The following is a 12,985-nucleotide window of genomic DNA, read 5'->3' on the forward strand; positions in this document are numbered from 1 at the left end:
CTACCACCCACCCACTACCAACCACACACTACCACCCACACACTACCACCCACACATTACCAACCACACACTACCACCCACACACTACCACCCACCCACTACCACCCACCCACTACCATCCACCCACTACCATCCGCTACCACCACCAGCCCCGTGGGTGGGTGGACTACCCAAGGTGGTGACCCTGGTTAGTGGCCGAGATGCGAGGAATCTCCGGTGCCAGTCCCATGGACTTTGTGTGTGGCCCCTCTCTGTTTCTCTCCAGCCTCATGTCCCCTTGTCTCCCTCCTTGTCTCCCTCCTTGTCTCCCTCCTTGTCTCCCTCCTTGTCTCCCTCCTTGTGTCTCTCCTTGTCTCCCTCCTTGTCTCCCTCCTTGTCTCCCTCGTCTCCCTCCTTGTCTCCTTGTCTCCCTCCTTGTCTCCCTCCCTGTGTCCCCCCGTGTGTCCCTCCTTGTCTCCCTCCTTGTGTCCCTCCTTGTCTCCCTCCTTGTCTCCCTCCTTGTCTCCCTCCTTGTCTCCTTGTCTCCCTCGTCTCCCTCCTTGTCTCCCTCCTTGTCTCCTTGTCTCCCTCGTCTCCCTCCTTGTCTCCCTCCTTGTCTCCTTGTTTCCCTCCTTGTCTCCCTCCTTGTCTCCTTGTCTCCCTCCTTGTCTCCTTGTCTCCCTCCTTGTCTCCCTCCTTGTCTCCTTGTCTCCCTCCTTGTCTCCTTGTCTCCCTCCTTGTCTCCCTCCTTGTCTCCCTCCTTGTCTTCCTCCTTGTCTCCTTGTCTCCCTCCTTGTCTCCCTCCTTGTCTCCCTCCTTGTCTCCTTGTCTCCCTCCTTGTCTCCCTCCTTGTCTCCCTCCTTGTCTCCCTCCTTGTCTCCTTGTCTCCCTCGTCTCCCTCCTTGTCTCCCTCCTTGTCTCCTTGTCTCCCTCGTCTCCCTCCTTGTCTCCCTCCTTGTCTCCTTGTTTCCCTCCTTGTCTCCCTCCTTGTCTCCTTGTCTCCCTCCTTGTCTCCTTGTCTCCCTCCTTGTCTCCCTCCTTGTCTCCTTGTCTCCCTCCTTGTCTCCTTGTCTCCCTCCTTGTCTCCCTTCTTGTCTCCCTCCTTGTCTCCCTCCTTGTCTCCTTGTCTCCCTCCTTGTCTCCCTCCTTGTCTCCCTCCTTGTCTCCCTCCTTGTCTCCCTCCTTGTCTCCCTCCTTGTCTCCCTCCTTGTCTCCTTGTCTCCCTCCTTGTCTCCTTGTCTCCCTCCTTGTCTCCCTCCTTGTGTCTCTCCTTGTCTCCCTCCTTGTCTCCCTCCTTGTCTCCCTCCTTGTCTCCCTCCTTGTCTCCTTGTTTCCCTCCTTGTCTCTCTCCTTGTCTCCCTCCTTGTCTCCCTCCTTGTTTCCCTCCTTGTCTCCCTCCTTGTCTCCCTCCTTGTGTCCCCCGTGTGTCCCTCCTTGTGTCCCCCGTGTGTCGTCCCTCCTTGTCTCCCTCCTTGTCTGCTTGTCTCCCTCCCTGTGTCCCCCCGTGTCTCCCTCCTTGTGTCCCCCCCCGTGTCCCCCCGTGTCCCCCCCCGTGTGTCCCAGCCGCGTCCCTGGACCCGCGCCCCGTGTCGGCGAGGATTGGTGAGCGCGCCGTCATGCCGTGCCTCTTCCCCGAGTCCGCGCCGCGACCCGGAGCCGGTTCCGGGCCGGATTCCGGATCGGGATCCATTCCCCTGCACGTGATCGAGTGGTTCCGGAACGGGCTGCCCATCCCCATCTACATCCAGTTCGGGTTTTACCCGCCGCACATCGACCCGCACTACGCTGGTGAGTTTGCAGAGGTCGCGTTGCCCAGATGTTGACTACCTCGCCTGGTGTACAGGAGGTCGTGGGTTCGACCCCGATCCCTGACGACGCCTGCTGCTGCTGTGTATTTGGAGTTTGCGCGTGTCTCTCTCTCTCTCATCATCATCATCACGGTGGCTAGGAGATGTTGACTACCTCGCTTGGTCTACAGAAGGTCGTGGGTTCCATCTCACAGTGGCTAGGAGATGTTAACTACCTCGCTTGGTCTACAGGAGGTCGTGGGTTCCATCTCACAGTGGCTAGGAGATGTTAACTACCTCGCCTGGTCTACAGGAGGTTGTGGGTTCGACCCCGACCCCTGACGCCTGCTGCTGCTGTATATTTGGAGTTTGCGTGTCTCTCTCATCATCATCATCATCACGGTGGCTAGGAGATGTTGACTACCTCGCCTGGTATTCAGGAGGTCGTGGGTTCCATCTCGACCCCTGACGCCTGCTGCTATATATTTGGAGTTTGTGTGTCTCTCTCTCATCATCACGGTGGCTAGGAGATGTTAACTACCTCGCTTGGCATACAAGAGGTTGTGGCTTCGATCTCGACCCTGAAGCCTGCTGCTGTATATTTGGAGTTTGCGTCTCTCTCTCATCATCATCACAGTGACTATGAGATGTTAACTACCTCGCCTGGTCTACAGGAGGTCGTGGGTTCGACCCCGACCCCTGACGCCTGCTGCTGCTGTATATTTGGAGTTTGCATGTCTCTCTCTCTCATCATCATCACGGTGGCTAGGAGATGTTAACTACCTCGCCTTGTCTACAGGAGGTCGTGGGTTCGACCCCGACCCCTGACGCCTGCTGCTGCTGCTGCTATATATTTGGAGTTTGCGTGTCTCTCTCTCTTTCTCTCTCTCCCCGTGGTCGTGTGGATTTTTTTTCCCCCTCCACACATTTAGAATCAACGTCAACCACGCGTTTTAGAGTCATTCGGCTGCTGCTGCTGTAAATTCCCACGTGATGATGATGATGGTGATGGCCGGGTCCTTACCTGGTCAAGTAAAACAATGTGTTTGTTATTTCGCGAGTGTTGCTCTCGAGCGGCGCCTATGGACGCCGGTACCGCGGTGCCTATGGGAGGGTGGTGGGGGGCCGTGAAAGACCACGCTCTCCCGGCCGCCTTTGTCTCTCCCAAACCCCCCGGTCTCGGGTCACCCTCGCGACCTCTCACCGCTCGTAGTTGCGATGGGGCTGGGGGGTTCATGGAGGCTGGATTCCGTGCTCTGGACACAAACCCGGTCACTCTGAACGTAACCCCCCCCCCCACACGCACCACCCCCCCCACACACGCACCACCCCCCCAGAGTGTGTCCAGAGACCCTCCCCCGTGACCCCTCCGTGACCTCCCCCCCTCTCACCCTGGCAGCGGTCACGGATGAGGGGGCAGTGATGGGGTTGGCGGGCGGGTGACACCGAGTGAGTGAGAGTGAGAGAGAGATTGTGGTGGTTCTCCTTTGTGACGGGCAGCTTCACTTCCATGGCGCTACCTGGCGGACACAATATACCCTGTGTCTGTAGGTAGCTGTGTGTGTAGGTAGCTGTGTGTGTGTAGGTAGGTAGCTGTGTGTGTAGGTGGAGGTGTGTGTAGGTGTGTGTGTGTGTAGGTAGCTGTGTGTAGGTAGCTGTGTATGTAGGTAGCTGTGTGTGTAGGTGGAGGTGTGTGTGTAGGTAGCTGTGTGTGTGTAGGTAGCTGTGTGTGTAGGTGTGTGTGTAGGTAGCTGTGTGTAGGTAGCTGTGTATGTAGGTAGCTGTGTGTGTAGGTAGCTGTGTGTGTAGGTGTGTGTGTGTGTGTGTATAGGTAGCTGTGTGTGTGTATAGGTAGCTGTGTGTGTAGGTAGCTGTGTGTGTAGGTAGCTGTGTGTGTGTGTAGGTAGCTGTGTGTGTGTGTAGGTAGCTGTGTGTGTGTGTAGGTAGCTGTGTGTGTAGGTGGAGGTGTGTGTGTAGGTAGCTGTGTGTGTAGGTAGCTGTGTGTGTAGGTAGCTGTGTGTGTAGGTAGCTGTGTGTGTAGGTAGCTGTGTGTGTAGGTAGCAGTGTGTGTAGGTGGAGGTGTGTGTGTAGGTAGCTGTGTGTGTAGGTAGCTGTGTGTGTAGGTGTGTGTGTGTAGGTGGAGGTGTGTGTGTAGGTAGCTGTGGGTGTAGGTAGCTGTGTGTGTGTAGGTAGCTGTGTGTGTGTGTAGGTAGCTGTGTGTGTAGGTAGCTGTGTGTGTAGGTAGCTGTGTGTGTGTAGGTAGCTGTGTGTGTAGGTGTGTGTGTGTGTGTGTAGGTAGCTGTGTGTGTGTAGGTAGCTGTGTGTGTGTAGGTGGAGGTGTGTGTGTAGGTAGCTGTGTGTGTAGGTAGCTGTGTGTGTAGGTAGCTGTGTGTGTAGGTGTGTGTGTGTGTGTAGGTGGAGGTGTGTGTTTAGGTAGCTGTGTGTGTAGGTAGCTGTGTGTGTGTGTAGTTAGCTGTGTGTGTAGGTAGCTGTGTGTGTGTGTAGGTAGCTGTGTGTGTGTGTAGGTAGCTGTGTGTAGGTGGAGGTAGCTGTGTGTGTGTAGGTAGCTGTGTGTGTAGGTAGCTGTGTGTGTAGGTAGCTGTGTGTGTAGGTAGCTGTGTGTGTGTGTAGGTAGCTGTGTGTGTAGGTGTGTGTGTAGGTAGCTGTGTGTGTAGGTAGTTGTGTGTGTAGGTGGAGGTAGCTGTGTGTGTGTGTAGGTAGCTGTGTGTGTAGGTGGAGGTAGCTGTGTGTGTGTAGGTAGCTGTGTGTGTAGGTGGAGGTGTGTGTGTAGGTAGCTGTGTGTGTAGGTAGCTGTGTGTGTGTAGGCAGCTGTGTGTGTAGGTAGCTGTGTGTGTAGGTGGAGGTGTGTGTGTAGGTAGCTGTGTGTGTAGGTAGCTGTGTGTGTAGGTAGCTGTGTGTGTGTGTAGGTAGCTGTGTGTGTGTAGGTAGCTGTGTGTGTAGGTAGCTGTGTGTGTGTAGATAGCTGTGTGTGTAGGTGTGTAGGTAGCTGTGTGTGTGTAGGTAGCTGTGTGTGTAGGTAGGTAGCTGTGTGTGTAGGTAGCTGTGTGTGTAGGTAGCTGTGTGTGTGTGTAGGTAGCTGTGTGTGTGTGTAGGTAGCTGTGTGTGTGTAGGTAGCTGTGTGTATGTGTAGGTAGCTGTGTGTGTGTAGGTAGCTGTTTGTGTGTAGGTGGAGGTGTGGGTAGCTGTGTGAGTGTAGGTAGCTGTGTGTGTGTAGGTAGCTGTGTGTGTCTGGTGGTGTGGGTAGCTGTGTGTGTAGGTGGAGGTGTGTGTGTGTATAGGTAGCTGTGTGTGTGTAAGTAACTGTGTGTGTGTGTAGGTAGCTGTGTGTGTGTAGGTAGCTAAGTGTGTGTGTGGGTAGCTGTGTGTGTAGGTAGCTGTGTGTGTGTGTAGGTGTGGGTAGCTGTGTGTGTAGGTGGAGGTGTAGGTAGCTGTGTGTGGCCAGTCCCACTCCCAGCCGCCTTTGTCTCCCCAGTGGCGATGTTTACCACGCACCGCACCAGGTACTCATTTGATGCCGAGTCGACCTAGCAGTTACCCATGACCGGTTCTGATAATCGCCGCCGGTGTTGGCCATGAGCGGGAATCGAACTCGGGTCGCCGGGTTCGTAGCGCAGCGTAGCGCTAACCCCTACGCTACCACTCTCCCCACTGCATTACACACTCAAACCGAAACGCCTACACAACAGCCATGCACACACACACACACAAAGGCAAACCTACCCCATGTAGGCATACACACTGTTTGGACAAATAGTGTTGTTAGTGAGCTCACAGGCGCAAACAAAGACACAACAGACTCAGCCATTCAGCTTGGTAATCTGACTTAGCCCTCTGTTCCTGGAAAAGCGGAGAGCTCGCACACCTCACTGCAATCCACACACTACCCACACACTACCCACACACTACTCACACACCCCACTGCAACCCACACACTACCCACACACTACTCACACACCCCACTGCAACCCACACACTACCCACACACTACCCACACGCTACGCACACACTACCCACACACTACCCACACACTACCCACACACTACCCACACACTACCCACACACCCCACTCCTACCCACACACTACCCACACACTACCCACACACTACCCACACATGCCACTGCTACCCACACACTACCCACACACCCCACTCCTACCCACACACTACCCACACACCCCTCCACTACCCACACACTACCCACACACTACCCACACACCCCAATCCTACCCCACACACTACTCACACACCCCACTGCTACTGACACACCCCACTCCTACCCACATACCCCACTGCTACCCACACACTACCCACACACCCCTCCACCACCCCCACACACCCCTCCACCACCCCCACACACCACCCCCACCACCCACACACCACCCACACACCCCTCCACCACCCCCACACACCCCTCCACAACCCACACTCCACCGCCACCGCCCACACACCACCCACACACACCCCTCCACTACCTACACACCACCCTTTCACAACCCACACACCACCCACACACACCCCTCCACTACCCACACACTACCCACACGCCACCCCCACACACCCCTCCACTACCCACCCACACCCCTCTACCCCCACACACCCCTCCACTACCCCCACACACCCCTCCACCACCCCCACACACCCCTCCACTACCCCCACACACCCCACACACCATCCCCACACACCCCTCCACTACCCACACACACCCCTCCACTACCCACACACTACCCACACGCCACCCCCACACACCCCTCCACTACCCCACACACCCCTCCACTACCCCACACACCCCTCCACTACCCCCACACACTTCCCACACACCACCCCCACACACCCCTCCACTACCCACACACTACCCACACGCCACCCCCACACACCCCTCCACTACCCACCCAGGGCACGCCGCTCCTCCGGCTTGTCATGGCCAGGACGGTGTCACAGAATCCCATTCACGGTGTCTCCCGGCAACCGCCATGAACCCAACACCGCGGCGACGGTGGTGGTGATGGTGGTGGTGGTGGTGTTGGTGATGTCGTCATCGTCGTCGTCGTCATCGTCATCATCGTCATCGTCGTCATCATCATCGTCATCATCATCGTCGTCATCATCATCGGCATTATCGTCGTCATCGTCATCATCATCGTCATCATCGTCATCATCGTCGTCATCATCATCGTCATCGTCATCATCGTCATCATCGTCGTCGTCATCGTTGTCGTCGTCATCGTCATCATCGTCGTCATCGTTGTCATCGTCGTCGTCATCATCGTCGTCGTCGTCATCGTCGTCATTGTCATCATCGTCATCATCATCGTCATCATCATCGTCATCATCATCGTCACGTGGATATTTATAGGGGCAGCCAAGTAACTGGTTAAATGCGTCACTTTGGGACGAGGGTTCTGTGTTGGATGAAACAAAGGGTTCTGTATTGGGTGCGTGGTCCTGGTTCTAGGGGGGTCGTGGTTCTAGGGGGGTCGTGGTTCTCTGGGGGTCGTGGTTCTAGGGGGTCGTGGTTCTCTGGGGGTCGTGGTTCTAGGGGGTCGTGGTTCTAGGGGGTCGTGGTTCTAGGGGGGTCGTGGTTCTCTGGGGGTCGTGGTTCTAGGGGGTCGTGGTTCTATGGGGGTCGTGGTTCTCTGGGGGTCGTGGTTCTATGGGGGTCGTGGTTCTAGGGGGTCGTGGTTCTATGGGGGTCGTGGTTCTAGGGGGGTCCTGGTTCTAGGGGGGGTCGTGGTTCTCTGGGGGTCGTGGTTCTATGGGGGTCCTGGTTCTCTGGGGGTCGTGGTTCTAGGGGGGTCGTGGTTCTATGGGGGTCCTGGTTCTCTGGGGGTCGTGGTTCTAGGGGGGTCGTGGTTCTAGGGGGTTCGTGGTTCTAGGGGGGTCGTGGTTCTATGGGGTCGTGGTTCTAGGGGGTCGTGGTTCTAGTGGGTCGCGGTTCTAGGGGGTCGTGGTTCTCTGGGGGTCGTGGTTCTAGGGGGGTCCTGGTTGTAGGGGGTCGTGGTTCTAGGGGGGTCGTGGTTCTATGGGGGTCGTGGTTCTAGGGGGTCGTGGTTCTAGGGGGGTCGTGGTTCTATGGGGGTCGTGGTTCTAGGGGGTCCTGGTTCTAGGGGGGTCGTGGTTCTAGGGGGGTCGTGGTTCTAGGGGGTCGTGGTTCTATGGGGGTCGTGGTTCTAGGGGGTCGTGGTTCTATGGGGGTCGTGGTTCTAGGGGGTCGTGGTTCTATGGGGGTCGTGGTTCTAGGGAGTCCTGGTTCTAGGGGGGTCGTGGTTCTAGGGGGGTCGTGGTTCTATGGGGGTCGTGGTTCTAGGGGGGTCGTGGTTCTAGGGGGGTCGTGGTTCTAGGGGGTTGTGGTTCTACAGCGTGGGGCGTTGGGGGGATCTCCACGCTGCCACCACCAATTATGGGCAGTGAAAGGGGAGTGGTGAGGTCCGTTGGTGCTCGGCGTCAGGACGAGCGTGGGAGAGCGTCTTGTTGGGTGTGTGTGTGTGGGTGTGTGTGTGTGGGTGTGTGTGTGTGGGTGTGTGTGTGTGGGTGTGTGTGTGGGTGTGTGGGTTTGTGTGTGGGTGTGTGTGTGGGTGTGTGTGTGTGTGGGTGTGTGTGAGTGTGGGTGTGTGTGTGGGTGTGTGTGTGGGTGTGTGAAGGGGTGTGTGTGTGAGTGGGTGAGTGTGTGTGTGTGGGTAGTGAGTGTGTGGGTGGGTATATGTGAGTGGGTGTGTGTGTGGGTGTGTGTAGGTGTGAGTGTGTGTGTGTGGGTAGTGAGTGTGTGTGTGGGTGTATGTGAGTGGGTGTGTGTGTGGGTGTGTGTAGGTGTGAGTGTGTGTGTGGGTGTGTGGGGTTGTGTGCGTGAGTGTGTGTGTGAGTGTATGAGTAGACAAAGATCCCCCATGTAGCTTTAACAGACTGTAGGGGCAAGTGCTGTTAGCGAGCACCTATGAAGGCCGGCACGGTACACGAGGGGGGTGGGCGGCCAGCACCACGCCCGACCGCCTTTGTCTCCCCAGTGGCGATGTTTACACACCGCACCAGGTTACTCATTTGAGGCTGAGTCGACCTAGGAGAGGCCCAGAACCGGTTTCAGATAATCGTCACCGGTGTTGGCCGTGAGCGGGAATCGAACCCGGGTCGCCAGGTTCGTAGCGCAGCGTAGCGCTAACCGCTACACACACTGACACACACACACTGACACACACACGCGTGTGTACACACATATATATTTAATTAATTTCGTCCAAAGTTTAAATTGTAAGGACCCTGGCGTCTTTCAAAAGCGATGGGGCGTGGACCAATGGGAGAAGAGAACGGTTATGATCACCACCACCACTGCCACCACCACAATCACCACCACTGCCAACAACACCACCTTCATCGTCACCGCCACCACCACCACCACAATCACCACAATCACCACCACTGCCAACAACACCACCTTCATCATCACCGTCACCACCACCACCACAATCACCACCACTGCCAACAACACCACCTTCATCATCACCGCCACCACCACCGACACCACCACCACCACAATCACCACCACTGCCAACAACACCACCTTCACCATCACCACCACAATCACCACCACTGCCAACAACACCACCTTCATCATCACCGCCACCACCACCGACACCACCACCACCACCACAATCACCACCACCACCACCACCGACACCGACACCACCACAATTACAACCACTGCCACTACCATAACCGCTGCCGCCACCACCACCGCCACCACCACAACCACCACCACCACCGCAACCGCCGCCACTTCAACCGCCGCCACCACCACCGCCACCACCACCATTTCAACCGCCACTACAACCGCCACCCCCACCACCACCACCCCCACCACCACCACCACCCCCACCACCCCCACCACCACCCCCACCGCCAGACGTGGCTATGGGTGGACTGTGGCTCTCTGCACCGCCCCCGGAGTGAGGCGTGTGAGAGCCCCTGGCCGTTACGTCGGGGGGGGGGGGGTCGGGGGGGGGTCAGGGGGGGGGGGGTCGGGGGGGGGTTGGGGGGGGTCGGGGGGGGGTTGGGGGGGGGTCGGGGGGGGTCAGGGGGGGTTCAAACAAAACAAAAGTTCTGAAAGAGGTGGCGGCTTTATTTGATTATTATTTTAAACCATCGGAGCTCTGGGTGTCTGTGTGCGGTTTGTGCGGTCATCACCCCCCCGCCCCCCGGCTCAGCAGAGTGCGAGCGAGTTGGATGCGTGTCGTGGAACCCGCATGCCCGGCCACCGCGTGCCGGAACGGATTTTGTTCGGCCGGATCGAGGGGGCTAAACGGGCGCGGCACGGGCTAGAGAAGAGATGGAGTGATGTGGTACAGGAGGACGTGGAGCTGAGTGGACTTGCCGATGACCGGTAGCAGCGGTGTCAAGATCGGCCTCTGTGGAGGAGGCTCGTGAAGGACGCTACTGGGCAGTTGGAGGCAGTCGCCCTCCAACAACAACGGAGGGCGGAGGAGCGACGCTCACAACAACGAGCGGAGCGCCGGGTGGCTAAAGCACAGCGGGTTGGCACAGTAGGGGGCACAGGTGGTGCATCGGCCACTCATCTCAGTCAGTCGACCCGTGGCACCTGCTGGGTCTGCCCCGTGATCTCCTGTCAACGGGCGTTCGACACTTCAAGTGGCCTCAAGGTGCACCTAGCTTGGCACAGGCGCCGTGGTGACGTCACCGCCACTTAGTGGCGAATGGCTGGGTGTTGTTGTTGTGTGTGGCGTAGCGGTTAGCGCTACGAACCTGGCGACCCGAGTTCGATTTCTGCTCACGGCCAACACCACGGGTGACGGTTATCTGAACCGGTCCTGGGCCTCCCCTAGGTCGACTCAGCCTCGCATGAGTACCTGGTGCGGTGTTAACTACCTCGCCTGGTCTACAGGAGGTCGTGGGTTCGATCCCGACCTTAACGTCTGCTGTATATTTGGAGTTTGCGTGTCTCTCTCTCATCATCATCACGGTGGCTAGGAGATGTTAACTACCTCGCGTGGTGTGCAGGAGATCGTGGGTTCGATCCCTGACCCCTGCTGTATATTTGGAGTTTGCGGTGTCTCTCTCCCCGTGACCTACAGAGGCGACTTTCACTCACTTACAGAGACATCACCATCATTTTTTAAAATAAATCAAGTTTTCAAATGAATAAATATTTTTGATTTATATATAATTACCCCCCCAAAATATCTTTATATATAAATAAATATAAATCCACAACAACAAATGTATATAATATTTGAATTTAAAAAAAGATATAAGCACATTTATACATTAAATGTGTATTTATATATATTAAATGTGTATTTATATATGTTTATATATAAATAAATAACACATTTTTTAACGCGACAATGATGGAGAGGAGCAAACCGCCACTTCCGCGTGAGTGGCCCACCACCACGTGGCCCAACGGCGACCTGGGGCCACGTGGGTGGCACGGCCTTCAAAACAGACCCCAGGGGAGAGGGGGGAGGGGCTGGTGGTGGTGGGGGGGAGAGGAGGATTGGGGGGAGGGGCTGGTGGTAGTGGGGGGGTGAGGGGGATGGGGGGGGCTGGTGGTAGTGGGGGGGAGGGGGGGGATAGAGGTGGGGAGGGGGTGGTGGTGGGGGGGGGCAGAGGGAGGGGCTAATATTCAGGTCAGATGGTTGCAAGTAATAATTTCAAATTTCAAAAAAGGCAAAAACAATCAACGGAACCGCCGCCGCCGCCACCCCTTGAAGAATTCATGGGCCAGGGGAGGGCATCTCCAGAAGCCTCCCGAGGGGGAGAGAGTGGGGGGAGGGGAGAGGGGGGAGATAGGGTGGGAGAGATAGGGGGAGAGAGTTGGGAGGAAGGAGAGAGGGAGGGAGGGGGGAGATAGGGGAGAGAGTTGGGTGGGTGGGCAGCTTCTGCTTTGTCCTGAATTCCACCGTGGAATGCAGCTTTGTGGTGTCTACCCCCCCTTACCCCTCCCACCCAGCCCTCTGCTCCCCCCCCTCCCCTCGTTGGGGGATGGGGGGGAGGCTGTGAGCTGGGAGAGAGGGAAATTTGAAACGAGCGGTGGCAGCGACCCCCGTGTCTCTCTCCTCTCTTGAGAGAGAGCGTGGGCTGAGGTCCACTGCACCTGAGTTCACCACGGTGGCTAGGAGATGTTAACTACTTCGCTTGGTATACAGGAGGTCGTGGGTTCTATCCCAACCCCTGACGCCTGCTGCTGCTGTATATTTGCAGTTTGCGTGTCTCTCTCATCATCATCATCATCACGGTGGCTAGGAGATGTTAACTAGCTCGCCGCGTCGACAGGAGGTCGTGGGTTCGATCCTGACCTTGACGCCTGCTGCTGCTGCTGCTGTATATTTGGAGTTTGCGGTGTCTCTCTCTCTCACCGTGGTAGTGTGGGATTGTTCTCCGGATCCTCCGGTTTTACCTCCTCCACATTTATAAATCAACGTCACCACGCGTTTTTGGCTGCCTGCTAGATGTCCACGTGATGATGGTCGTGGTGGTGATGGTGGTGATGATGGTGATGGTGGTGATGATGATGATGGTGGTGGTGGTGGTGATGATGATGATGATGGTGGTGGTGGTGATGATGATGATGGTGGTGGTGGTGGTGATGATGGTGGTGGTGATGGTGGTGATGATGGTGATGGTGGTGGTGATGATGATGATGGTGGTGGTGGTGGTGATGATGATGATGGTGGTGGTGGTGGTGATGATGATGGTGGTGGTGGTGGTGATGATGGTGGTGGTGGTGATGATGATGATGGTGGTAGTGGTGATGATGATGGTGGTAGTGGTGATGATGGTGGTGGTGATGATGATGGTGGTGGTGGTGGTGACGATGATGGTGGTGGTGGTGGTGATGATGGTGGTGATGATGGTGGTGGTGGTAGTGGTGATGATGGTGGTGGTGGTGGTGGTGATGATGATGATGGTGGTGGTGACGATGATGGTGGTGGTGATGATGATGATGGTGGTGGTGGTGATGATGATGATGGTGGTGGTGGTGGTGATGATGGTGGTGGTGGTGGTGAGGATGATGGTGGTGGTGGTGATGGTGGTGGTGGTAGTGGTGATGATGGTGGTGGTGGTGATGATGATGGTGGTGGTGGTGATGATGGTGGTGGTGATGATGGTGGTAGTGGTGATGATGGTGGTGGTGATGATGGTGGTAGTGGTGATGATGATGGTGGTGATGATGGTGGTGATGATGGTGGT

The 12,985-nt window shown here is 56.6% G+C and overlaps 1 protein-coding gene across 1 annotated transcript in view; it reads left to right on the forward strand.

Moving 5' to 3' along the window:
• Positions 1–200: 200 nt before the first annotated feature.
• Positions 201–12,985, forward strand: part of LOC142906274 (uncharacterized) — a 65,199-nt gene continuing 52,414 nt past the window's right edge. Inside the window, exons 1-2 of the mRNA XM_076053754.1 lie at positions 201–216; positions 1,543–1,767. Of these exons, the coding sequence (XP_075909869.1) occupies positions 201–216; positions 1,543–1,767 (241 nt within the window). The remainder of the gene's footprint in view (positions 217–1,542; positions 1,768–12,985) is intronic.

Source organism: Petromyzon marinus, chromosome 62 (genome assembly GCF_048934315.1).
Source record: "Petromyzon marinus isolate PM22_M1 ecotype Great Lakes invasive population chromosome 62, UKy_Petmar_22M1.pri1.0, whole genome shotgun sequence".
Lineage (NCBI taxonomy): Eukaryota > Metazoa > Chordata > Hyperoartia > Petromyzontiformes > Petromyzontidae > Petromyzon > Petromyzon marinus.